Below are 26,152 nucleotides of genomic sequence, written 5' to 3' on the forward strand. Positions count from 1 at the left end.
GATATAACCTGCGCCTACCCGTCGGAGGGCCGCTTGTTCTGTTACACAATTTCCGTCTGTCTTCTCAAACGTATATGAGACACCATAAACACGAGATTTGAAATGTTTTATCCCTACCAACTTCCTAAAATGGTGTTGACTTCACCTCTAAGGTCAGATCTATAGACAATTGGTTGATATCAGATGATCTCATGAGCCCTAAAGCGCCCAGACTACCCTCAACCCCCTGTCCATTTCCCGCTGGGATACCTCATGGTATCCTTTTTCTTTTCTCCGAGACTTCATCGCAACCAGTCCAGAACGCAATAATGTCCCATAGGTCCCCTACATTTCCGCCTGCAGCGTTGCACAAACAAATCAGGTACCGAGTTAGGACCTTTTGCACTCGGATCCTTTTTTTAGCCCCCTCTCTTTAAGGGGCTATGGCATGACCCATTACAATCATGTGCTTAAGAAAAATAAAACGGTCAACGGGCTTTCTGCAGTCTGTGTCACAGATGACCTAGTGTAGTGCTCTGCAGCCCTAATATGGTTATCCCTGGAAGAATTGGATGGTGACGCAGGCCAAAACAAAGACAGAAAAAGACTACGTGGCTGAAGTATATATAGTTCAGCTGGTTGGTTTCCTTTTGATCCTTTGTACTGAAAACATATATATGTCTCCGGTTTTAGAAGAGAAAAGCTAATGGTGACAGTTGCCAAGTACTTATAGTCTGGGCCAGACACCGCATCGATACCAGGAATATCGAGAAGAATTCTGCTCATATTCTCTGCAGGTCTCGAAGGTTCGCAAAGTGGACAATAGCCCATATTAAGATCTTCATGAAGATCATGGAGGAGAGAGAGAGGACGGGTAAGGTGGAAATGACGGGCAGGCTACATCAACTCTATTTTTGTGTAATCCGGTTGCTTGCCTGTCTAATTGACCCTCGTGGCAAGCGTATAGAACTAAACTTCTTTTTTATTGTCTCTGTGAAGACATCCGGATCAGATTGTTTGGTGCAAACAACCAATTTGTCATATTAGCCGTCGAGATATAAAAAGATATGTACATAGTGAATATACAACACAATAGATGTAGACGTCTTCTAATCTACAGACCCTGATACACAGAGATGTGCGCACGGCCATACGGACCGAGACGGGACTGCATCTCCCGATACTCAACCCTTCCAGCAAAATTCCTAGAGTCATGCACGTCCGGTTGCGCGGTCTATACAAACATGGTGTCACCATGGCTTTTCCACTAGAAGTGCCAGGCAAGGCGGCAACTCAGATTGGCTCGGCTTCTCATCACGAGACAGATGGCACAGTCGCTAAAAAGCAAACGGGTCATCGCCGCTCAATACGGGATGTGCAAGGCCCTTCGAGTACCGTTCTCAGAGGCAATACGATTTTCTGAAGAAGTTGGGTTTTGTTGAATTCCTTATGTGCATGTGTCTTTTGATCTCCTTCTCTTTCCGGGATGGTTTGACTGTGGCCATGCCCCTTTTCTGCGCGTTAGGGAATTGAGTGTGATACATCTGGCATGTCGGGTATTGGACGTTGACAGTGAACATGGTCTTGTCATGATATAATTAATCGAGGTTTCCCTTGCCTTTTCCCGAGCTCTTTTGTCGGTCCTTAATTTGGCCCTTTTTTTCTTTTCGCCACTATATTTCTATGTTTGCTCCAGGCGTCCTCCAGGGACATTGCTCATGAATCACCCGCTTTGTCTTTGGGATATACATACTTCGTTCCTTTGAACATAATACCGTGCATATCGTCTTCCATCCCTTCCAAATCATACATTCCATTGCCAAACCACAGCTATTGAATAGTTTATTGTCTGCATCAACAAGCTATCTTCCTCTCTCGTGGTTCAGTCCAAGATGCCCCCGAAGAGTACACAAGACAACATGGTGCCCGAGGCAAAAGGAATCAAGTACGACGAATGCGAGATGGCACTCTTCCGCGCCAAACTATCATACCATGCCACGATTGACGAACGAATGGCCTCACAGAACTCAAACCTGACTTCGATTGCAGAAGCCCAGGCTCGAATCCTCAAGGGATGGGAAATACAGATGCAGGGCACAAAGGATTTGGCTGGCAAGAATGAAGGTCGCTCTGCAAGCGATAAGAGGGCAATGGCACAGTACGAGTGGAGATATACGGCCTTGGAGAATGCTGCGACAAAGACCACTGGGAAGGAATAACGACAAAAGTGCTCTTTTTTTTATTTCTTTTTATATTGCTGTTTGCGCCCATATTGAATGATACGAAGGCATTGCTGGCGTTGGTTTAGAAGCTTTATAGCTTAGTTTGATGTGATCATGCTGGAATACTATGTTGATTTTTCACTCTCTGATATCTGCTCTCATAGTTTGGATTGACCTCATGGACCTTCTTTAATATGTTATCTTCCATAGTAGTTGATATCTCTCACCTGCTTGTGGGCGATGTGTGAGGGTGATAAAATTGATTGCCTGGTCCCAATCCCGAATCTCTGACTCGAGGGAGAATTCGTTGAGTGTCACACAGGCAGGTTGGTCAACATTGCAATAGTAATAGAAGTATCACCGCGTGTACACTCATGCAATGAACTCAGGTGTCCCATTTGGTGAAAGATGTTCGGGATATATGGGAATCAATAGGTTCACGAATGACTGCGTCATTGTATAACCCTGTGTACGAGCAACGGTAGATACCATGCTCGACTTGATTCTCATTCATTTTACCTCACACCTTCTGTTTGCTAAATTAGAGACTGCATTGTATGAATGACATACGATGTAATAAGCGATAACCCAAGCAGAGCGGCTATTGTCACCTGTACCTGTGGGATAGAGGTATCAAGACCAGTAGAATAGTCTTATTGGTCGAATGGTTGAATTCCGATGAACTCCGGGCTGTCTGCGTATGTTGTGCAGGAAAGCCATCACTGCCACAGTAGGCGCAGTAGGCGCAAATAGAACCTTTTGGATTCCTCTGCTTTCTGTGGAGTCTGTGACTCTAATTTCTGATCAATCAGAAACGTCCATTCAGATAACAGCGCCCATCGGAGACCTCCGATATGGCTTGCCACGTAGTGGGTCAACGGCCCAACTCCGAAATCAACTCCGAAAGGCCTCAAACCGGCATTGAATCTAGGCACTTAGCTCAGGACGAAACCTCCAAGGCGAATATCGGGAAAGATAGGCTCCGATTGGCTCTAACGAGAAGAGGATAGAAGAAGAAATGGAGTTGTCGAGTAATGGAAATGCATTTGGGGTCCCTTATCGATAACCACCCCCCACTACACTGCTATTTAAGTATAGAACATCGCCCTCCAACTTCACTCTAGACACAATACCCCATTAAACACATAATTCATATTCCAAAATGCAGGTCGCCGCCGCCGATATCGACAAGGTGTTCGCACACACCACCAATCTAGCATCATGCAACTTAAATAGCAAGATCCTAGCCTGCTCAAACGACTACTTCGCTTCAGCTGATAACCTCCTCACCCCCACTCCCTCAATCTCACGCCCCGGTGTCTTCATTCACACCGGTGCCTGGTACGACGGTTGGGAAACCCGCCGCCACAACCCAGATCCCTACGATTGGGCCGTAATCAAGCTGGGCGTCGCCTCGGCCTACATCCACGGCGTCGAAGTAGATACCGCACACTTCATTGGCAACTACGGGGAGAAGGCAGAACTACAAGCTACACACGCGCCGGAAGGCAGCGGTATCACAGATGCCCAGATCGCAGACCCCAGCTTTACTGGCTGGAAGACACTGCTGCCCGCTTCACCTTGCGGTCCCTCCCAGCGCCACGGTTGGAAATTCCCCGCTGAAATCACCCAAACCCCATACACTCACTTCCGTCTCCTGATGTACCCCGACGGTGGCTTCGCCCGTCTGCGTCTTTACGGTCACGCTATCCCCCCTCCTGCCCCAGCTGTCCAGGCTGCTGAAGTCCCCGTTGAAGAGCTCTCGTCTGCTCTCAACGGCGGCGTGGCTCTTGTGGCCTCCGACGAGCACTTCACTCCCTCCTCTAACATCCTGCTTCCGGGCCGCGGAAAGGATATGGGTGATGGATGGGAGACTGCTCGCTCGCGCGCTGCTGGTCACGTCGACTGGGCGATTGTCAGGCTTGGTCTTCCTGGCTCCGTCTCCAAGGTTGTTGTTGACACCAAGGACTTCCGTGGAAACTTCCCTCGCGCTGTGCGCGTGCACGGTCTGGTTGCTGGCACTGCTGGTGAGGGTGTTCCCTCGGCCGATGACGCCAATTGGGTTGAGATCGTCAAGGGCGACAAGCGCTGCCAGGCAGATACCGAGCATGTCTTTGGACCTGATGAACTCACTGCTGGTGGTGAGGATACTCGGGTGTTCAGCCATGTCAAGCTGACCCTTGTTCCTGATGGTGGCGTCAAGCGATTCCGCATCTTTGGTCGCCGCGCTTAGGCATTTATCTGATACCATGATAATCATGTAAATAGCTGATATTCTACACGTAAATAATGCATTATGTTTAAATGTCCAATAAAGAAGACCTATCCGATATCCAATGAAGTATGCCATTGATCATGATTATGAGCGTGAAATATCATCCTGCTGGAAAGAAAAAAAAAAACCAGATGCAGAATCAAGTCCAAAAACAAAAATACTACACGTAGAACTACTTAGGCATGAGGCGAGAAAGAAACCAAAAACCAAAAGGGAGATCAACACAAATGACGCCTAACTTCTATCTTTGCACACTCGGGTATAAATTAACAATGCATGACTCATTTCTTTTCCAACGACAATGGCCTCGGTTCATCTGAAGCCGAAGAAGAGTGACTGGTAGGTGTGCCCCCTCCAGCATCAATACTTGCTTTCGAACGCTTTTCTCGAATAGCAAGACGAGACTTGGGGTATGATGGTGGCCTAGGAGCTAGATATCTATCCAACAGTTCACTCAAAATGGGCGAGCGGACTGGTTTCGGGAGATAATTGTTCATGCCAGCCTCCAGGCATTTCTCGCGATCGCCTTCGATGGCACTGGCGGTCATGGCGATGACTAGCACTTCGTTTACATTCGGGTCGGGATCCCGGCGCAACTCGCGGGTCGCGTTGTATCCGTCAAGAGTGGGCATCATCACGTCCATAAGGACCACGTGGAATGGATTGCCTTCTTGGGAGCTTGCGCGCAGAGCATCGACGGCTTGTTTGCCGTCGCTGTATGCCTCGCACTGGAGACCAAGGCCAGTGACGAATTTGACAGCGATCTTTTGGTTGATTGGGTTGTCTTCGGCGATGCAGACACGGATCTGGTCACGAGGGATTTGAGTGAGGTCGCGAGCTGAGGCCCGACGTACTTCGTTTTCTGCATTGCTCAGATCTTGTGACCATGCAGTTTTGACGGCTGTCTTCTTGGGTGCTTTGTTGAAGACCAAGTGGAATGTCACGGTCGTTCCCACCCCAGAAGTCGATTCAAGCCAGATAGCTCCACCGAGAACATCTTCAATGATAGCCTTACAGATTGAAAGGCCAAGGCCACTACCGCCGTATGATCTTTCTGTGGATGCATCAGCCTGGGAGAATGGCCGGAAGAGACGCGCCTTTTGCTCGTCTGGAATACCGATGCCGGTGTCGGTGACTGAGCACTCAAGGCGAACCCGACCTTTGCCCTCACGCGCAACCTTCGCTTTGACCGTAACTGATCCGGCAGGAGTGAATTTGTAACTGTTGCTGAGGAGATTCATGAAAATCTGGTGGAGACGAACAGGGTCGCCAAGAACAACGAGCTCTGGTGGTACCTTATCGAGGTTCTCGATGGTTTCTAACCCTCTGTCACGATGCGTATATCGCAAAGCCCGGATGACTTCTGATATGGTTTGTTTTAGATTGAGTGGGACCGTGGAGATCTTCATTTTTCCGGCCTCGAGCTTCGAGAAATCGAGAATGTCGTTGATGAGGGTGAGCAAGGTATCAGCACACACACGAATCGATTCGACGTATTCATCTTGCTCTTTGTCCAGGTAAGTGCCCTTGAGGAGTTCCGACAGACCAATCACGCCGTTCATCGGAGTACGCAGATCATGAGAAATGTTCGCAAGGAAGATTGATTTGGCCCTTGCTGCATCTTCCTTCAGCTTGACATTATGCTTGGCTTCGGCCTCCGCATTCTTTGCCTTCTGCTCGGCCTCGCGTGCCAATGCCAATGCACGTTTTTGGGACTCAATCATTGAAGCATTCTTGGCGCTGACCTTGCGAATCTCACGGAAGAGCAAGGCGTTGGACAATGAAATACCAATCTGGTTGCAAAGCAAATGCAGGACCACAACGTTGCGCTGTGTGAACCAATTTGGTTTTCCTTCCAAATGAATAACGCCGAGAAGTCGATCTCCCTGCACGACTGGCAGTGCGATAACAGACCGACCTGCGGGGAATTTTGCCAGGTAGGTCTCGCTCACGTTAGAAAACCGTTCATCTTCGAGAACGTTGTGAACAAGAACTTCCTCCTTTGTACGCATGACATAGTCCGAGATATGTAAGGCCATTCGATCCTCCATTTCCGAGAAAGGAAGACCTTCTGGGAATGATTTCTGGCCCCTTTCAGAATCACCAGCTGCAGCAATTGCAAAGCCATTGTCATCAAAGTCGGTAGCAATAATAGCGAAATCGGAACCGTTGCAAGACTCTAAGATGATCTCAAGCATTTTGGTGAAAAGCTTGTCAATTTGAAGCTCAGATGACATGACTTGGCTGGACTCGAGAATGCTGGACAGATCAATGATGTCTAAACCGACACTTGATATGTCTAGATCCCGTTCTCCAGTAGCAACACCGTTTTGCTCAATCCACTGTTGCCTTCTCTCATCCTCTTCCATCTTTTGGGGGTCCAGAATCTCTTCTTGTACAACATCACGGCTGATCTCAAGAAGTGAATCGATAGTTTGACAGCCAATATCAACGGTTCTTGCCGATGTGGCTGTCTTAAGTAGCCATTCATGTTTCTCAGCAAGCTGTGACGATTTGCCACCAGCGCCAATGGAGCTCCATGAAGCGATGGCCTCTTGGATTACAGCACGAGCCGCTCTCTTTGCTCCACGTCTAACCAAAAACTCACCCTGCAGCTCAAGGGCCAAGGCTTCTTCAAGGGGCCAACCATGGATTTGGCAATGGTCAATCGCAGACTCGTAGCCCCGGATAGCACCGCTATGATCGTTGCGAACCTCGGCCATCAGGGCTTCCAGAATTAGAGACCACATGCCATAGTTTGATTCGGATGCCTCTCGAGCAAAATCGATCTCTGCCTTGTATTCTAAGAGTGTGTCCATCTTGCCGTCAAGGTGTCCTTGGGAGGGATTGTCATTATGAAGGGTGAGGAGTGAGGTTGCCAGATAGAAGTAAATCACGTAGGACACACGTGCAGACCAGAGCCTATGCGTGGTGAACAAAAGTTGGGTACCCACTTGGATTGCTCTGGTGTGGTGACCGAACAAGAACAGTGGAATCATGGCAAGACCCCAGTAGATGTCACGAGGTCTGTCGGCGTTGCTAGAGTTAACATCCAAGTGGGACATATACTCAGATGTGTTGTGATTGGCATCTGACATGATGCCGTCGGGAGACCGGAATTCAGTCTTCCCCTGCAGAGCGCGTGCAACTTGCTGGACTGCAATCAGACTAGCACCGCCGCGAGTATCTTGTTTCCACTTGGGGATTTCTTCGGGGGTATCCACGCAGAAAGTCTCCAGCTGCGCCATGTCTTGGCCCAGATACAATCGAGTCATGGCCATTGATGAGATGCTGATCAGGGTAAGATATGGGTCACCCATTGAGAAAGAAGCCTCAAGCGAAGCTTCCAAGGCTGGTAGTGTTGATGCCATGGGAACACGTAAATGGCTGACGTAGAGATTATGAACGATCGAGCCTCTGCTCTGAGTCGACAGTTCAGGGCAGCGCTCGAGCAGCTCCAGTGAAAGGTCGCTAAGTTTTGTGCCAAACTCGATATCTTTGAAGCGACCTAAGGTGATCATGGCAAGATGGGAGCAACCTATTGCGATCTGTGTGAATCCACCCTTGAAAACATGAATGTTCATTACTTCAAGCGCCATCCGATAAAAAGTCAACGCATCGTCCCAGTACGTGACTGTCATCGCCTCCGCCATCACTGTGCCGATAGTCACTATAGTGGGATCCTTGGAGACTGGCTTTCGGGCAATAGAGTTCAGGTCGGCAGTGTCGAAATAGGACTTGAGGCGAAGATAGGCAGCGTCGCACTCCTCATAAGTTGTAGGTTGACGAAGATGCACACCCAGTTCATCAAGGCAGGTGAGAAGTGATTCCATCGAGCGGTGATGATCGCCTATCTGGGCGTATATTTTGGCTTTAATGATCCAGGCTTTTGACTTGCTTACGGCGTCCTTGCCATGAATAAACACCTCGTTGATCAACTGGAGGGCATCATCATTGTGACCCTGAGACCAGGACATCTCGGAGGTCGTGATAAATAGCCGCATGGTTTCATCGTAATAAACGTCGGGTTTGAGGTCATTCCACATATCCTCCTGGAGTAAAGCGATGCAATGACGGAAGTACCAAAGTGCAGAGGGCCGCGCGCCCGATTGGAAAGCGGTTTGTCCGGCATCCCATAAGATCCGTCGATATTCGAGACGTCTGCTGACATGAGACTTGATAGTCTGTGACGCAAGTGCGACATGGTGAGCCATCGAATAGCGACTGCGATGGTCGTGGTAATATTTCATCAGCGCTTGGGAGACGATGAAATGCATCTTCTGTACATTCCGACTCTCGCTCAAAGAAAGAGCAGCCTGTGCAAGTCGTTCATTGCCGAACCTAGAAACATTAGTAAGAGTGTTGGCTATAGGAGTAACCAACAGTAGATGTCTCACCTAAACTCATCGTCTGTCTTCCCCGTGTTCAAGAGATTTGCCTGAACCAAAAACTGCAATCCAACAACTATATCACCTTCCGATTGTCTGATGAGGGTGACATTTTGCGGTGATGTGAGATCAACACCGTCATCATCGCTGCTCGAATACAGAAATTCACTTGTCAAAAGCTTTTGCACCAAAGAAAAAGAGAACGGGCTGCCCAGAACAGCTCCCCAGATCATGATAGATCGAGCAGCTTGGGGGATGTCCCGAAGACGCTTGGTAAGAAATCCAAGTCCAAGCTCTTCGCCGTAGACAGGAGCCACAAACTCCGTAAATATCCGATCAAGGTCAAATAGCCACTTCGAGTCCTTCCATGAATACCAAATACAATTTGTTCTGTAACAGGTCTCCAACATTACCCGAACATAGAAGGGATTTCCTCGGCTCTTCTCCTGAACCACTGCACAGAGTGGTGTCAATGCTTGATCGGGTTTCTGGTGCATTGTCTTTGCTACAATTTCCATGACATGCTCCTCTCCGAGGGGCTCGAGTACGATTCGCGTGACTGTTGGGAGATCTTCCACAAATAGAGACCTCACCTGATCAGATGCAATCTCGTCCTTGCGGCTTGACAGTATGAGCACACATGGGAGCTTTGCTTTGATAATTTTCAATACCAAGTCCAAAGTTTCGTCATCTGCATGTTCGAGATCATCGAGGCATACGGTGATCAGTTTGAATTGACACAACGTGCGCAAGATCTCAAGGAATGTCTCCATGAGCCGCATGTTCTTCGAGGCAGCATTTGCCAAAAAGAAATCCTGGGAAGTCTGTCCTTGATCCAGGCCGGGGATGTTGACATGCTTGGATGGCTCGCCCTTATCTGGTATGAAAAGATTGGCTTTTGCATCACTCGGTCTGTACTTCGCACCAGGGGACATCAGCTGCTCGGGAAGACCCAAGACTTTATGAAGGGTAGGCCACATCGGTCGCAAGGCCATTCTAACACTATTGTGGTAATCTGTGGTGACATCGCGCTCGGAGAATATCTGGCGCAAAAGACTGGCCAGTAATTTTGCAAAAGGTTCAAATGGGACACGTTTGGCTCGGTCCAGACGAGTAATTGCTATGCATCCGAGTTTGCGAACTGTGGGCTGAATCCGATTTAAGAGGTCCGTTTTTCCAATCCCAGCGGGACCGCTGATTGTGATCACTTCACAGCGCTCGCTGCGGCGAGACTTCCCAATATTCTTCTGTTTATGCAAGGAATGGAATGATCCAGACTGACTAACAGTATGGTTTGTTGATGGTTGACTGGGAGGACCGATGGAAGGATGACTCTCTCTGTCTGTATTATGGGAAGACCGAGAATGAGATGGGCTCTTGAGAGCTGCTCTTGAGCTTTGACTATACACATCGGGGACAATTGTATGATTCGGAGTAGAAAACGACGTGTCACTACCCGGCGCAGATTCATGGGTGTTTACTTGCGCAAGACTGTGACTGGTGGCATTAGAAGACGACCGAGGAGGCAAAACAAAGGAGCCAGAATCGCTAGAGACAGAAGCAAACTCGAGGCTTTCGATGCGGCTGTCAGAGATAGACGACGCCGATGTAAGAGCGTGCATTGTACCAGGACTTTGAGTTCCAGCTTTGGCCAAGGCAGCCGCCTGGCGCCTATTGACCTTTTCGATGACACTGAGGATCTTGTCATATTCTTCTTGCCGCCCGAACATTTGCGTTGGGAGAGTGAAAAAGGAAGAAACGTCTCCTTGCGCGACTTGGAAATTGCTCAATGCTTCACTGTCACCATCACCAAGCAATTTCACAATATGGGTCAAATCTCTCTTCACAGATGAAATTGTGTGGTAGCGATCATGAACCACCTTTTGTGTCATTTTTTGGATCACAGCCGAGAGAGCATCCGGAATATCCATTCGCTTCCCAGATACTGGCACCAATCTCTTGCCTAGTACATTCTGTACGACTTCGACGGGGTCGGTTCCTTCAAATGGTAGCTTTCCCACCAGCATGGACCAGAAGAAGAGGCCCAACGCATAAATATCAGTGCGACTATCCGGCTCTGTGGGCATCCTTCCGGTCTGCTCTGGGGCAATAAATTGCAGCTTGTACTTGGCTCCAAGCTCACGCGAAACGGAGGACCAGCCCTCGCTGAGAACGTTATCAAAAGATCTAGCACCGTTGCCGGTGTTTGCGAGCTTCACCGCACCAGTCTCTGCGCTAAAATGAAATGCATCACCTCTGATTTCGCCGTGCACTGTCTTCAGACCATAGTGTAGAATCTCCAGGCAATCGCATGCCCCGATTGCAAAATCAAAGAATGCTTGTAAGGAGACCTGCTCGCTGGGGGTGGCATTGTTGTCTTCACCTCTGGACCCTGCCACAAATGAGGCGGGACCAAATGTGACCAAATCTCGCAATCTATCATGGCCGGGAGACTCAAAGATCGCAACCAGCAGCGTCTTCGACTGCCCATCATCTGGCTGTAATCTGATCAAGTCGACTGGTCGTATTGTATGATTGCAATCCGGATCTGACGATTGTACAATTGATCTGAGCATGTGAAACTCTCGTTCGAGGCGGATAATGTTGGTGGAAATTCGCGCGATGACCGGTATCCATGTTTGCTCTGTTTCCAGGCTATGTTGGTTGGAAAATGAGATGTCACTACTGGTTTCGCTGGCGCTCAATCTTCGCAAGGCACGGGCGGATGGCCTGATTTCCGTGCGCGGGGAAAAGCGCGTGAGGCTCGACGGTCCGGAGGAGGCGGGATTGGAGGAATTTGCGAGAGGAGTTAAAACATCTGGCTCTAAGGCATGACGGTATCCTGAGATATGCCAGTGGTTGTATGTTGAGTGAAACGGTTCGACCGCCTGATCCCAGGTATAACCAGGTAACTGGCCTAATCGTTCGAAAAGTCGGGCCGGTGGAAGCGGCAGGTCTTCGCCAAAAAGAGTACTCTCCTCCATGTCTCAAGTTATGTGGTCGTGTCTGCCCAAGTTACTACCAAGCACATATCCCAGTGCGATGGGTCGAATTCAGCGGGGGGATGAGGATAGGACGATGGGAGGGGCGGATATGAAAGATGCAAGTAGCATCCACAAGATAGATTATCAGTAAAATGTACAGTGAACAGGTACAGAAGTGTCGCCTTTAGGCGTGTAAAGTGAAGACATCAACAAAAGACCTGAAACAAACCAGGGTAGCTTTAGAATTGAAGATCGTAAGAATTCTGGTTGCCTGAGGTTATTAACTTAGTCATCTTTCAGACCGGATTGGGACATCTGATTGGTTTTCCTTTAATATCAACGTTAATATGATTGCAATACTATTATTTTGGGGGAAATATTATTCTTAGGCTGACATCATTAAGAAACGGGCTATATTTTCTTTTTCTTCAAATGTATGCGGCTCAACTTATAATAGAAAGCTAGAAGCGGCCCGGATGGACGCCGTTTTAGCTCCTAGTAGAAGTGTACATATCACAAGCCGAATATAATCCTGAGTTTACAACCTACATGTCTAGGTTAAATCTTGATCGAGACCAGCCAAATTTAGCACTCAGATCCTCGGGATTTTTTAGACCCATTGCATATCAAGCACAACTATGAACTTCACTACACAGCCCGGATACTCAATGCTATCTGATAATCAGATCAACATAAGATCAATGGAAATAATTGGTCCGAATACATTGAAGTGACTTCGAATTAGGGCTTGTGGGGTAAGTATGCTCCACGTCGGGACCTCGGCACTGACGCCACTCAGGTACTAAATCCGGTTTACCATCTTGAACCTGGAAGATTTCGAGGTCTTTAGATCCTCTTCTTCTCACCTCCATTCTCCTTATTTTACAGGAGTAAAGTTTCTCCCTTCGCATCATGTCGCTTAGGGAACCTCTCGGCCTCTTGAAGGCGATGCTGGCCCGCATCCCGTTGATCCTCAAGACCATCCTCCTGCATGGCATTCAAATGTCCCCCGTCAAGGGGAAACAGGATATGCGCACCGAATTAACCGTCGCCATTATTCGTTCATTCATGGCAACAAAAGCTCCACTCGGTAAAATCCAAAAACAAGGCATACGCGACCCTGGAGTCAAGGGCCCCATGTGGGTGTCCAAGGTGACCCTCCCGCAGCCCGAGATCGACGTGCGCGATGCAGTACTACGCGCAATCGAAGATCTCAAGACCGGCGATGAGACATACGATATACCCGCGACCACCGCCGTCGAAGCTGAATGGACCGGTTACCGCGCTGGAGTTGGAAAGAAAACACTAGAGCCCGATCTCACGGAAGAGGAGAAATACCACAAGCTGCGCGAGGAATCGCCGTCTGATATGACGATCTTGTATTTCCACGGCGGTGCCTATTTGTGAGTTATCACTCAATCCTCTAACAAATGCACATATCTAACGCATCCAAACCAAAAAAACAGCCTTCTAGATCCCTGCAGCCACCGCGTCCCCGTCGCACACCTGTCACATTTAACCGGCGCCCCCGTCTTCTCCGTCCGATATCGCCTCGCTCCGCAAAACCCCTTCCCAGCCGCACTAGTCGACGCCTTAACAGCATACCTCTCCCTCCTCCACCCGCCTCCAGGCTCCCTCCACAAACCCATACCAGCAAACAAGATCGTATTCGCAGGCGATTCCGCCGGCGGAAACCTCTCACTAGTCCTCCTTCAAACACTCCTTACCCTCGGCCGCGCATCCCACACAATCCGCTTCCACGGCAAAGATGTGCCAATCGAACTACCCGCAGGCGTCGCAACCATCTCCCCATGGTGCGACGTAACGCGCTCCATGCCATCTACCAGCGGCAATGCACACCTCGATTACCTCGAGGCACCAGCTACGCCCTCCAACGACCCAGATGTTAGGACTCCATTCACCCCGCTCCCTTTCAGGCCTGACGATATCTGGCCCACATCTCCGCCTCGCGCGGACGTCTACTGTAACGCCAGCATGCTGAGCCACCCATTGGTATCTCCGCTCGCTGCCCCGGTTTCTCTGTGGAAGAACGCGCCGCCTATCTGGATCTCGACTGGCGAGGAAGGTCTCACAGATGAAGGCCTCATTCTAGCGCGCCGCGTCTACCAGGCCGGTGTGCCCCTCGTTGCGGAAATGTTCGAGGGTATGCCGCACTGTCACGGTATACTTATGATGGACAGGCCGTCTAGCCATCGTTTCTTCGAGAGCTTTGCTGGGTTCTGTCGGGATGCTGTTGCTGGTCGGGTCCTGTCGACGGGAAATCTCACCTGGTTGGGCTTCAAGTTGCAGTTGACAAAGGAGATCCCGATTGAAAAGGCATGTGAGACAAGTGATGAGGAGGTCGAGGCCCTCATGGAGAGAATGTCTGCTTGGAAGCGGGAGGGAGAGATCGAATTGCAGAAGCAGTGGCGTGCGACAGCGCGGTTGTGAGTTACTTAAGCTTTTCTCTCCTTATTTCGCATTTTCATACCCTATTTATATTTTTAATGATTCTCACGATGAACGAACGGTGTACGTGATGTACTAGTAGCCCGGCGGGGCCTAGCCATACGTGTACTTAATACTCATTGGGCGTTTATATGGCTATGTATATAGAAGACTTTAAATGCTCAATTACTTTCTTGGAGAAACAATCTCTGTAGCAAGGAATTGCTGCCCGGGATTGCATTAGATACTAGCTCAAAGCAGAGAAAGCAAATGTGGGAATTTGAAGATCCCTGGGAACTAAAGATATTCATCATTGTCCATTACATCCTCCCCTGACGGCTGTTTATTGTCCCACATCTGCGGGGGAGGATTCCGGGCGGACCAGACAGGCTGCACTGGTTGCACAGGCTGCTGTGTATAGTGGGCCTGCTGTGTTTGAGTCACAATATGTTCAGGTGTAGGAGTTGACAGCCAAGGGAACGCAACGGGCGTTCCGTTGATGCGGATTTCGCCAATGAAATTTCCAAGCTCTGGCGTATCATCCACGTAGCCATCCGAAAGACCCATCAACTGCGCCACGAGACGAGAGAAAGCAACACAGATAGCGAAAATGGGCGTGAAAATTGTAGACAGATGTGACCAGCGCCACAACATTGTGATGGTTACCCAGGGGTATAGAGGCGCATCGGGCTGCAGGCAGTAGCCTTCGCAGCTTTCGGATATCTCGGGATGACTATACTGGTCCCACATCAGACATTCGATGATATACCACGAAAGTGAGATGATGATGAACCAGCCGAGTTTGGTGGGCCGAAGACGTTGAGATCGCGGGCTCCGCGTCCACAGCCGAGGAAGAGGTATCGCGGCGTATACTCGTCCACCAGAGTGCGTGTCACAGCCTTTGCAGGATTCGGCTGTGTGCAAGTGTGATGCCTTTGGGCTCTTCTTCTTTAGAGAGCTTACCTGCGATACAATTGCGGTGTCTTGCTTGACATGACCTTCCAGGTCGTCAAGCCCTTTCTTCACTTCTTCGATATGTCTCGTTAGAGAGTTGAGCTTGACGTTCAATGAGTCCAAGTTGACCACGTCATTTCCTTTTGAACTAGCATTTTGGAGCTGGGCGAGGACGGCCTTTTCATAAACCTCGTCATCTTCCTCGATTTTGGGTTCACCTGGGGCATCCATAAATGCTTGAAGGGACTCGATGGTATCATCTCCGAACTCAAGGTCTTTGCCGGAACTGGCATCCTCAATGACCGTCTCCAAGGCACTTTTAGGTAGATGAGGTCGCTGCAACGGGGGCCTTGACTGCTTCCCAGGGTGTGGTTCAGGAAGAAGCTCTTTCTCGGTAGTCTGTGCAGGTTTCGGTTCCTCGGCTTTCGATTTGACATCCGTGGGTTTCGTAGGGGGTGCAATATCCTTGGACTCATTTGTTGTGCGTGGAGGAAGGAGGTCTTTTGTCAGATCTTCGGGAAGCTCAACCTTGTCACCCACCCGCTGGGTCATAGGAGTATCAATCCACGCGCCAGTTACCCGAGGGGTTTTGTCGTAGATTTTGTTTTCGAAAAGTTTGAGTGGCTCGGGGGTTTGGACCTGATCAATTTTGGGATTTTCAGTCCTGGAAAGTTTGCGTAGTAGATCCCTGGAGTCGCGCTTGCTGGGGCTGGGTCTCGCGAATGACGAGTTTTTGAACACTGTGATAGGGGAATTGGGGATTGGCTCGCCGCCACTAGTTGGAGGCGAGGTCAGCTTGGAACCAGAACGCGTTTCCCCAAAGTCCTCATGCGTCATTTGCATATAAGGATTGGCAGTGCGTTCTTCAAGAGCGCTTCTAGCAGAAAGTGTGCTCCGCGCCGGAGAACGAGGAGAGGTACGCATAGCCCTAGGGGCTTGGGCTTCTTCCGTGATAGCTGGCGACCAGCGTCGACGCGCTTTTTCCTCCTCTTCTTCTTCAGAGATACTGCGCTGGCTGGGTTTTCTCTCCCATTCTTGCCGGTGACCTGCCCGATGACCCCAACCAGTGGGTATATTCGGCGAAGGAACACCGTTCCTGTCAGCCTCTGGCGCACGATAATCCGCCTCGGTCTTGTCTTCCATTCGTCTTCTCAAATTATCTGCCGTCAAGGCATCCCGTCCGGCCTGAGCCCTGCTGAAGACCGGCGAGCGTTGGCCCGTGACGCGCTTTAGGCGCTCTTCATCTTTAGTATAATCCCTGCTCTTGCGGGCCCGATGGTCGCCAAGATCATCGCCAAAACCTGCGTCGGAGAAGGGTCGTCCATTAGCAGATGCTCTGCCGTTATTTGTGTCCTTTGCTCGGGAGGACGGGAGGCGACTTCGGCTTCCAGAGCGTGTGGTGAACTGCGGCTCCCAGTCATAGTCGCGCACGAGATCAGCTAGAGCGTCATCTTCGTCAATTCGCCTATATGCATCTTCGAGTTCTTTGGGAGGAGGAGAAGTCTGGGATATTGGCGAGAATGCGTTGATCGGCTGCCGCTTCGATCGCGGGCTTGGTGATGTCACAAAGTGGGATTCTTCGTCGTATGTGGTGATCATTGCGTGTCTTGATGCGTCTCGGTACGCATCAGCTAGAGACCTTGGACGAATAGCGTGTCGTGGGTGCGGACCATCGTCTTGAGGGGGTGATGGGAGCTTTGCGGGTATATCGTAATGGTCGAATTTCGAGGCGCGTCGGAAAGGTGACGGCTGTCTATCTCGCGACGCTCGATTGTTTTTATCGAATGACATGACCGAAATACCCCTTGCAACCTGCAGAGGGTTCACATGTAGGAAAGGTAGCGAAGAAAGGGGAACGCGGTTCTGCGACGTGAAGAAAGGACGGAGGTAAATACTACGCTCCTCATTCCCCAATGTGGTTAGCCCGTCTGAATTCCTTCCGCATTACGTCGACTCCTTCAACCACAATTTATCTTCTTGACTTGTCTTTTACTACTCCTACTTGCTCTTAAGACATTATCAGGAAAGCATTTACAACCTTGAGATGCTCAAATGATCCTTACCTTATCTTGACATGTGACACCTACACTCGCTCTGTCCTCGAAAGCTTCAATAAAAGCAACAGACTCGCATTCTAAACCCTTGGAAAAGCTTCGACTCGGATCATATCCAACACTTCAGTGGAATAAAAATCTACAAACCACCCGGTATGGCAAAATCATCACGGCGCTCAGGTCGCGGCAAGACGCCAACGTCATCCGGAGCCTCAACACCTAGCTCCGCATCCTCAGGTCCGATCCCACCATTCACCAAAGTCCCAGAAATATTGCACCCCTTCGTTGAACCACTCTCCCCCGACGAAGTATACCTAGTCCACATCGACACAACCGCAGAGGAACTGAAGCGGCAAACCTTCACCGTACCCCTCATCGTCAACCTGGTAGTAGCTGCTGTGATTGGCCTACGGGTGTACATGGGAATCAGTACATATCCAGGACTCGTGGCAACACTAATCGGGCTCCAAAGTTCCATGACTGTGGACACGGCAGCAACCCCGTGGACACAATCAATAGAGATCATCCTGCGCCGGACTGGAACGATATGCCTCGACTACTTTCTCGTGACGCTCCTCTGGTCATGGCCTGTTAATTTCATCCGAGGGCCCGTGCGCTGGCGTCGTGCCGTCGGTTTCCGCGAGGCAGAGATCATCGTCCGCCGCAGTAACCGCAGTTGGAGCAAGGATCTCGAGCGCAATAAGTGGATCCGCGAAGACGAGGCGCGTCGCGATAAGATCGTCGCCGCTGTAACTCCGGAGCGAATCGGCAAGACCGGTTACTTGCTCGTGGACGAGGATTGGAATTTAGACTATGCGGCTATGGTTCGCGCTCATGCTCTTGTTGATCGTACTCGCAGAGGCGATGGTGTACAGATGGGTGAATTCCGCACTGCCGTGCTGGTTAACACCGATGCGGATGGTTGGCTGATCTGGCGTGTCGGGGATGACAACACTTCCGCTGGCGAAGTACAATCCGTTCAGCGCGACCAAATTCTCGCCTTCAAGGAGAAGTTGGCTGAGATGGGTAAGGAGGATCTCTTCCTCCGTTGGGTCGAGCTAATTCAATGGGAGAGCTCGCAGCCTGGTGGGTTCACTGCGGAACGGCAACGGTCTGCGATGCTGCAAGCGAAGCAGATGTTTGAAGCAGAAAACGTGGATTTCAGTCAATTCTGGGACGACATGGGCGGCATGAAAGGCGAAGGATTAGACTAGTGATTTATTGTTTCATGATCATGATCACATCTCTCTTAGATTTCACTCAACCTCGGCTTATCGCCATGTAAATTGCTCTCTACCTGATAGTGTTTTGACGTCTGTTTCATGAAGCTCGACCCGCACATTATGCCCTACACTACATCAAGTAGATCGATATATTCAAGTGTAGATTGCATTGTTGGGTATCTGGACTAAATCACTGTCAAAAGCAAATGGGACATGTATCGATCCCCGAATGGCGCGTAATCCGCGCTGCAAGCACTGAGGAGACAAACCAAAAAAGATGAAATGAACAATGCAACGCCCTAGTACGCCAGAGCTTGTAAAAAAAAAAAAAAGCAAAGAAACTAGTCTATGATGCGCCACCCTCGAGCCGATAGTCAAGAGACCACAATTTCTCCCATGGGCGAGACCGGCCATTCTGTCGACGATCAGACGTCGACCGAGCGGGAGAAGAAGCGCTGGTACTTATGTTTGGTTGAGCCGATGCAGAGAGGTGATCCTAAGCCAAAGAAAACCATTAGTAACCAGTACCAAATGATATGAAAACAGACCCGGAAAAGACGGAAGATAAACAAGTCAATCCCTACTTTTCACGGGCCGGAGAGCAGGTCACGGCGAACCTCGTCGAAGATCGGAGCAGTCTCTCGAGGCTGCGAGCCAGCATCAGCTTCGGCGGGGCGCACAAGATCAGTCGTTGATTCGACAGCGTGCTGCGATGGCGTCGGGGTGCCACGCTTGGAATTCGCGCTCTCGCGACGGCTATCAAGACTCCTGGATAGGGTTTTGGCAATGGCGCCCTCGTCCGTACCACGTTTGAGGCGGATACTACCCTTGGCATCGACGTGCGCCGATGCAACAGTGCTCTTCGCTATGCCCGGTGTAGCAGGCGCACCGGGCTTCTCTTCTACGGCATCGAGGAGATACCAACGGAGACCATCTGAAAGCTCGAATGGATTCTCGTCGTCTAGAGAGGCACCGTCGCTGGCGTCCCCGATGGAGCGACGGTCTGATGCGACGCCGTTCATTGATTTGGATAGATCTACAACCCGTTCCTCGATCTTGGTGATGCGGGCGAGAAGCCAGTCTCGAGCTTGTAGTTTGTGTGAATCTTGCTCGCGGAGGAAATAGTGTGGTGCGCCCACGTTGAAGGCGGCCCAAGAGCGAATGGCCTGATTCCGAGTAGGGAGAAAGAGAGCAAGGTCGCCTTCTTTGAAGGATCTGTAGGCAATCTTGTCATGAGCTTCGCTTTGAACTCGATGGTATTTTTCACGATAGCCTCGAGCTTCCTTTTGCCATTTGCGGGCCAGGAGTTCGATGTCCTTGACGCGTTTGACAACAACATCACCAAATAAGGACACGTCAAACTGAGCTAGACTTTGCATGAAAGCCGAGAATTTGGTCTCTTCATCCTCCAGGCTTTCAGCTTTCATCCAGTCCAGAAGCGCTGTATCCGGCTTTAGGGATACAATACCTGACTGGGCGAGGCTTTCACCCAGGCCCAGCGAAGCACTGAGCTTCGAAGCACGCTGGACAAGGAGCTGGCCGTCTTGCTGAATGATGGTGAAACCCAATTGTTCGAGCATCCGACCCAGCTTCTCAACCTGTCCAAAGAGTTGGGTTGAAAGCTCAAGGGACTTGTTACCCCGAGCTTCGAACCGCGCCACAGCCTGCTCCTCGGTCTGCGAAGTGGCCCCTGCCTTTCTCTCCCATTCCGCGGCCTGATCTTTCAAATCTCGAGCTTGACTCTCGGCTTCAGCCAGTTGCCGTGACAGCTCTGCCTGTTTCCGTTCCTCTTCGGCGATCTGTTCACGCAGCGCGTCGGAGCCGCTTTCTCCGGCAGTCATTTGAGAGTGCAAGGAACTGAACTTAGATCGCTCTCTACCCAGTTCACCGGTCAGTTCCTCCGACTTTGATCGCTCGCGTGAGAGTTCTGCAGTTAATTGCGACAATTCGGCCTCGCATTCGTCGAACTTCTTTGTCCGCTCTTCTGCCTCCGCCTCGAATTTCACAATTTGTTCTTCAAGTGCCTTTTTCTCCTCCATTGTTTGAGATGCATTCGATTCCGCGCTCTTCGCGTGGATCGACAGGCCTTCAGAAAGAACCTCAATGGCTTTGATTATGTCGGGAAGTTCGACAGGTACAATGCCTCCGGGTGAGAGGTTCATGAAGATAGCTTGGAGATCTTGATAACTCTCCTGGTGCTTTTGCTCGAACTCCGCTTGTCGGTGCTCGAGATCATCAATCATAGCCTGGAGGCTTTCTTCTCGCCCTTGTCCACTCTGAATCTCCGTATTAAGATCAATAATTTTCTGTGCGTCTTCGGCAGAATTAGCCTGGGCATTTTGAAGGTCGAGTTCGAGCTGGTGCATCCGTTCGTCAATATCTTGTCTTCCATGCTCCCTGCTATCCATAAGTCGATCAAGCTCTTCTTCCATTTCCTCGGTACGCAGTCTAAACTTCTTTAGCTCCGAGTCCAGATATCGGCGCTCATCTTCGAATTCACGTTGGCGCGCTTCAAGGTTGCCTATGAGGTCCTTTTTGGTGGACTGAGCTTCTTGGAACTTGTCGGAATGGGTTTGCCGCTCGGCGTGGGCTTCCTTATGGAGTCGCTGGACCACATCTCTCTCGGCCGCCAGCTCTGCTTCAAGCGTAACAATACGCTGAATGAGTGCTTTGTCTTCAGGGGACTGAGTCGCTGAGACTCGCCTCGAAGAAACGGATGAGCGTCTAGATAGTGCATCAGGGTGTGGAGATGAAGGTGAACCGGGGAAGTCTGGGCCGAAATTGGCGCTCGATGGCCGGCTGAGGTGACTTTGACGATGCAAAAGATCTTCCAGTTTCCGGACACGACTATCTGATCCCTTGAGCCTTTCTTCTAGCTTTGTCTTTTCTTCTTGTAAGCTACGGACGGAGTCATCGGCGCGTAAGATAGAGCTCCGGCTCAAGTCAAATACGCTTCCTTGTTTGAACGCTTTCGCCCGCCGTCTTTGCTGCCGAGTGGGTGCATCCAGCTCCTTGAGTTGCTGGGTGAGCTCTTCCGCTAGGTTGGTCAAGGAATGTGTGGTCTTTAAATCGTCGATGTAATACTCGATTTCTTTCCGAGCTACTTCAGGCCATTCGTCATCCTGACCTTGAAGGTTGACTTCGATTCCTGGTGGGGTGGAATCAGTCACAGTCATAAAGTCTCCCATATTTTTTAGCCACTTTTTTCTGCGGCGTTGTTCCTCATCTCTCAAAATCGCCATCTCCTCGGCTAGCGTCAGGGAGTCGGTCTTGATCTTATCACTCCATTCTCGCCGCCGCACGGATTCGATAAGAATCGACCCATATACCATTGGCATTTGGAAGACAGAGTAGATGACTTCAAAGGCATTACTCCCCACGTCCAGATTGACCATTCGTGCATGGGCGTCGGCAAGTCTAGACTCAAGGGAGGAAATCGTGCGCATATGATCAATGGCCGTTTTCTCCACGGCCCCCCGTCGCTGCACAGCTTGCTCCAGCGCAACTTGAAGCTCGACGCTGGTCTCCGCCAGCGATGGAAGAAGGTCCTGTGTATGGCTGAACGCAAGTCTTGAGATATTGGCCAATGTTTTCTGGTTGTTCGGCAGACTGAGAACATGCTCATAATCAGACCCGATCTTCTTCGCAATAGTCTCGACTTCTTCCAGCAGCCCATCCACCCCGTCGAAATTTGAGGCAAGGGCCTCGTCCACCAGTTGTTGAGTGTCCAAGGCGATGTCGCTGATTGTCTTCTCGATGTCATGAACGCTACCAGCAAAGGCCGGCGAGACAGTCGTTGCCTCTGATCCAGCCCGTTGAACCTCGCTTACGTCGACAAAGTCACGCAGCGTTCCCGTTGGTCGATCCTTGTCCATTTTGGGCGTGGACGGGCGTCCAAGAAGAGGGAAATCTTTACGTGCCGGGATGTTGTCCAGTGTGGAAAGAGCTCGTTGCCAGCCATCTAAAGCAGCCCGCTGCTCCTCTAAGATGCTATTTGCCCACGACTGCGCTTCTTGGAACCGATGCTCTAGGTTACCCACGTGAGACTTGAGATTCTCCAGAGCCACGCCCACCGCACGATTTATTACATCGGTTCGCTCGTTATGTTCTCGGACATTCTTATCAATCGACCCACAGCGACTGGACAAGTCCAGTGCCCAGTTGCGACGTGCCATGTAGAGGTTTCGCCATGCCTGAAGGTCGTTCTGGTCTTTGAGTGTAGCTGGGGGGCTACCAGGTTGGAATGGTTCAGGAGGAGATAGTTTCGGAAATTCGACATCGCCTGGTTCACTGACGTATTGTCGGTCATATACAAAGATCTCGTTCTGCGATGGTTGCCCACAAGTTAGCATATTTCCAGGCCATAATCGATACTTCTCATGTCACACCTCGGTAGCAAGAGTCTGGGTCTTCACATTCTTTCCCCGGGCGGTCATCAATATTTGCCGAGCAGGTGGGATAGATGTATTGTGAACGATCCATGACTTCAAAGCATCGGGACTAGAGACAATTTATCAGCTGGGGTTCAGATAGGTCCATCCAAGCATAGATACACAGGTAGTAGACACCATCAAATGGAGATAGTGGGGACATACGAGGCAAATGCCACTGGATCAGCCAGGAAATGCTCCCCAGTGTGAGCAATGTAGATGTGCAACGACATCACCTCCACACCAGGCGAGCTTAGATGCTCAGTACGAGAGAAAAGTGAGAAATATTTCCCAAAGAAGAAGAGACAAGTAAGGAAAGAAAGAAAAGAATGAGTGTCCTAAAGCCCCCAGTCAGGCTCAGGACGCTGAAGGTTGCTCCGCAACCTCGTGTGGCCGGGGAAGCTCGCCCACCGCCTCCGGTCTTATCTTCATATCACCAGATGCGCCCGCGTTCACGGGATCTACGTCCATGGCTGAAAAACATGGCCAGTCACTGCCTCACCTGCAATCTGGTGAGGTGACACTCCTAGATTACTCTGCAGATGACTCTCGCGATGTCGTGACTCTGTCAGATAAAGAGGCCTTGGTGCTACAACTCTACAACCAGGTCCAGGAACAACAGCTAGAAAAGGCGTTTCTCGAACAAGGTACGTCTGATAGAAGCTTCGCAATGCTTTATTTTTAATATTTGCTTTTTTTTAATCTGCCTTGGTTCTAATCACTTTTATCCTATTAGAACTGGAATCATGTTCGGGCGCAGATCCTGAAGAACAGCTCGCAATCGCGGAACGTGAGCTCCTAGAGGCACGATCTACTTACACGGTCAGGAGGAAGGCTGTTCGCACCATCCTCATGACAGAGCCTATTCTCAAAGCTGTTCACCTGAAGGCTGCCACCCCTGCTGAGAGGTAAGTACCACGAAAGGCCTTACGCTAGACCAAGTCTGATAGAGGCATACATAGAGCCCTTCTTTGTCTGGTGAATCGTCGCGATGTGCTTGCACTAGCACATGAAAATCTTGCATCAGCGCATGACTTGGTGATGAGACAGCTCTCATCCCTGGAGATAAAGAATCTACAGATCAATCGCGAGAACCAGGAACTGGTGCGCCAGTTACTAGAGGTCACGAAAGAAGATTCGTCATGGAGAGAGAAGCTTGAAAACCCCGAGCTGTTATCAGAACTGGACAGTTTTGAAACGGATTTAAAGGCGCGCAAAGCTCAATGGGAGACCATGAAGTCTATCGCAAGTGCGGTAGTTGTTGGTAGTGGATTAAATTGGGCCGATGACGACATGTTGCGCGCGTTGGTGCTGGATGAAAGTGATGACTGATGTTTTTCTTTTGTGGACGCGTTCCAGTATTTTTTTACAATCTCTCTTGTAGGAGCACACTGTACGATAATACCCAAGTCTCCGAAACATTCGATTTTTCTATTGCTAAGGGGCGAAAAAAAGATGGTAATTTAAACTGAATGATGTGGACTGGATGAGAATTACACTGGGGCGTGTTGACTGCAATAAAGACGGCTGTACACAGCGGTGTACAATATAGATCGCGTAGAAGTAAGGGCTCTATGCTCGGATAAATGCATAGCTCCCTTTCTACTTAGAGACGTATAAAATTATTTTCCACACGAATATGATTTTCTGTCGGAAGTCGTGGAACTGTATGGAGTACATTAAGTTACAGGTGGATTAACCATACACTGCCACACTGCAGTACTGCAGTACTGCAGTATCAACGGTATGTGTAAAAAAAAGGACTTTGCTGAGGGAACGGAACATGGTCTATGCGTTTTTTTATGGATTCGACAATCTCTACTCCGTATGGTGTATGGACTTTTGCTCTTGATCTGTCAATCTGTCAACTGTACGTGTTAGCCTACCAAGTCCATACGCCATATCTGCAAGATTAAATGAGCAATCTGAGCGACTTCAAGGGGGAGCAGATTAGATAGAATATCCCTGCTACGGTCTATTCATTGGAGACGATATGCTAGATTTAGCTTGTGATGATGGTGTGATCCAGCTCTGTAAGGAAGGAGTGTAAGATCATCTACCTATTCTACGGTGTTCCATCCCCATGCCGTTCCACTGGGCGTGGGTAATCCTAGAGCTAAGAAAAACAGCGATACATCACTCCTATATTGATATGCGTCTTAGTCTACAGTGTAGACGTATGACCTTTATCGACAGACTCAGTGTCAGTACTTCCCTAAGTTCTTAGGTACCTGCTCAGCCGTGTTTCCAATTGGGGTTACGCTAAAAGGGTACGCCACGCTTATGATTGAGCAACCATCCGCCCTTGCCTGAAGATGATAGTCCAATACTACTGTTATATACACGCTTTGTGGCCGAATTAGGGTTTGCACTATTACACAGAACTTCTTGACTAGATAGTAATGTCAATGGTTTTAACACCGAGAGCTTAAGTAGACCTTTTCTAAATTCACAATTTTTTATAGAGGGAATAATGCTACCAATGATAGTGAATTGGGACCTGTATTCAATGTTTTTTTTCTACACAAAGGTACCCCGTACATGTTAATATGTACCTACGCATGACCCTGGGACTGGCGACCAAAGCCATTTGGACGCTATGCCCTATATAAGCAAGTCCATCACATCAAGTGTATGGACAAAGAATGCCTTCCCAAACTGAATACGTTATGAAATGCTTGATTTTGTTATTTCTATCTCCTGCATATCTCTTTAGAGGGCTTTTTGCTCTCGGAATTTTACAATACATCGTAGCCTTAATGTTACAACCATAAGTTAAAGCGGTATCGTTGCCTGTCGCATTTTCCAATAGGTCGCCAATACTATGTAAATTCCCCTATTGTACATCCATGGATACCGTCCATGTCAAATTTGATGGCAAACACCATGGTAACGGAGGTACGAGGTACTTTCCGTGCAGATACTTTTAGTATGGTGTTACCGGGTACTATGTACCTGTACGTTTGCGCGGTTTATTAATATGACGGAGCTCAATCCACAAGAGTCCCAGGTGCCGGAATGGTCTCGTTTCATAACGTATTAAATTCTCTAATTCATTCCATCATAAAGGTTTAGCTTTGAAAAAAAGCACGAATATGGATGAAAATATCAATAGCAAACGGTCTAAATTGAATTTTTCAAGATCAATTGAAGAAGTAAGACGTATATTTCAAGGCATCGATCGAAAATAGTATG

The 26,152-nt window shown here is 49.5% G+C and overlaps 8 protein-coding genes across 8 annotated transcripts; 5 read left to right on the forward strand and 3 right to left on the reverse strand.

Annotated features, from left to right (window-relative positions):
• Positions 1-1,871: 1,871 nt before the first annotated feature.
• N7517_000696 (uncharacterized protein) lies at positions 1,872-2,198 on the forward strand (the record flags this gene model as incomplete). Its single annotated transcript, XM_056718426.1, has 1 exon — positions 1,872-2,198. One exon carries the CDS (start codon positions 1,872-1,874, stop codon positions 2,196-2,198), a length of 327 nt encoding a protein of 108 aa, XP_056582561.1.
• A 1,165-nt stretch (positions 2,199-3,363) lies between these two features.
• N7517_000697 (allantoicase) lies at positions 3,364-4,434 on the forward strand (the record flags this gene model as incomplete). The annotated part of the gene is made up of 1 exon (XM_056718427.1): positions 3,364-4,434. The coding sequence occupies one exon, from the start codon at positions 3,364-3,366 to the stop codon at positions 4,432-4,434; it is 1,071 nt and encodes a 356-aa protein (XP_056582562.1).
• A 323-nt stretch (positions 4,435-4,757) lies between these two features.
• N7517_000698 (putative sensor histidine kinase/response regulator) lies at positions 4,758-11,848 on the reverse strand (the record flags this gene model as incomplete). The annotated part of the gene is made up of 2 exons (XM_056718428.1): positions 4,758-8,817; positions 8,874-11,848. 2 exons carry the CDS (start codon positions 11,846-11,848, stop codon positions 4,758-4,760), a joined length of 7,035 nt encoding a protein of 2,344 aa, XP_056582563.1.
• Positions 11,849-12,760: 912 nt separating this feature from the next.
• Positions 12,761-14,299, forward strand: N7517_000699 (Alpha/beta hydrolase fold-3; the record flags this gene model as incomplete). The annotated part of the gene is made up of 2 exons (XM_056718429.1): positions 12,761-13,251; positions 13,315-14,299. 2 exons carry the CDS (start codon positions 12,761-12,763, stop codon positions 14,297-14,299), a joined length of 1,476 nt encoding a protein of 491 aa, XP_056582564.1.
• Positions 14,300-14,593: 294 nt separating this feature from the next.
• N7517_000700 (uncharacterized protein) lies at positions 14,594-17,041 on the reverse strand (the record flags this gene model as incomplete). Its single annotated transcript, XM_056718430.1, has 1 exon — positions 14,594-17,041. One exon carries the CDS (start codon positions 17,039-17,041, stop codon positions 14,594-14,596), a length of 2,448 nt encoding a protein of 815 aa, XP_056582565.1.
• Positions 17,042-17,459: 418 nt separating this feature from the next.
• On the forward strand, positions 17,460-18,518 carry N7517_000701 (uncharacterized protein; the record flags this gene model as incomplete). The annotated part of the gene is made up of 1 exon (XM_056718431.1): positions 17,460-18,518. One exon carries the CDS (start codon positions 17,460-17,462, stop codon positions 18,516-18,518), a length of 1,059 nt encoding a protein of 352 aa, XP_056582566.1.
• Positions 18,519-19,114: 596 nt separating this feature from the next.
• On the reverse strand, positions 19,115-23,190 carry atg11 (autophagy protein ATG11; the record flags this gene model as incomplete). The annotated part of the gene is made up of 3 exons (XM_056718432.1): positions 19,115-22,852; positions 22,916-23,027; positions 23,123-23,190. The coding sequence occupies 3 exons, from the start codon at positions 23,188-23,190 to the stop codon at positions 19,115-19,117; spliced, it is 3,918 nt and encodes a 1,305-aa protein (XP_056582567.1).
• A 236-nt stretch (positions 23,191-23,426) lies between these two features.
• On the forward strand, positions 23,427-24,289 carry N7517_000703 (centromere protein H; the record flags this gene model as incomplete). The annotated part of the gene is made up of 3 exons (XM_056718433.1): positions 23,427-23,604; positions 23,694-23,865; positions 23,920-24,289. The coding sequence occupies 3 exons, from the start codon at positions 23,427-23,429 to the stop codon at positions 24,287-24,289; spliced, it is 720 nt and encodes a 239-aa protein (XP_056582568.1).
• Positions 24,290-26,152: the final 1,863 nt, after the last annotated feature.

The sequence above is a fragment of the Penicillium concentricum genome (genome assembly GCF_028827145.1).
Source record: "Penicillium concentricum strain IBT 3081 chromosome Unknown utg000001l_segment0_segment0, whole genome shotgun sequence".
NCBI classification, from domain to species: domain Eukaryota; kingdom Fungi; phylum Ascomycota; class Eurotiomycetes; order Eurotiales; family Aspergillaceae; genus Penicillium; species Penicillium concentricum.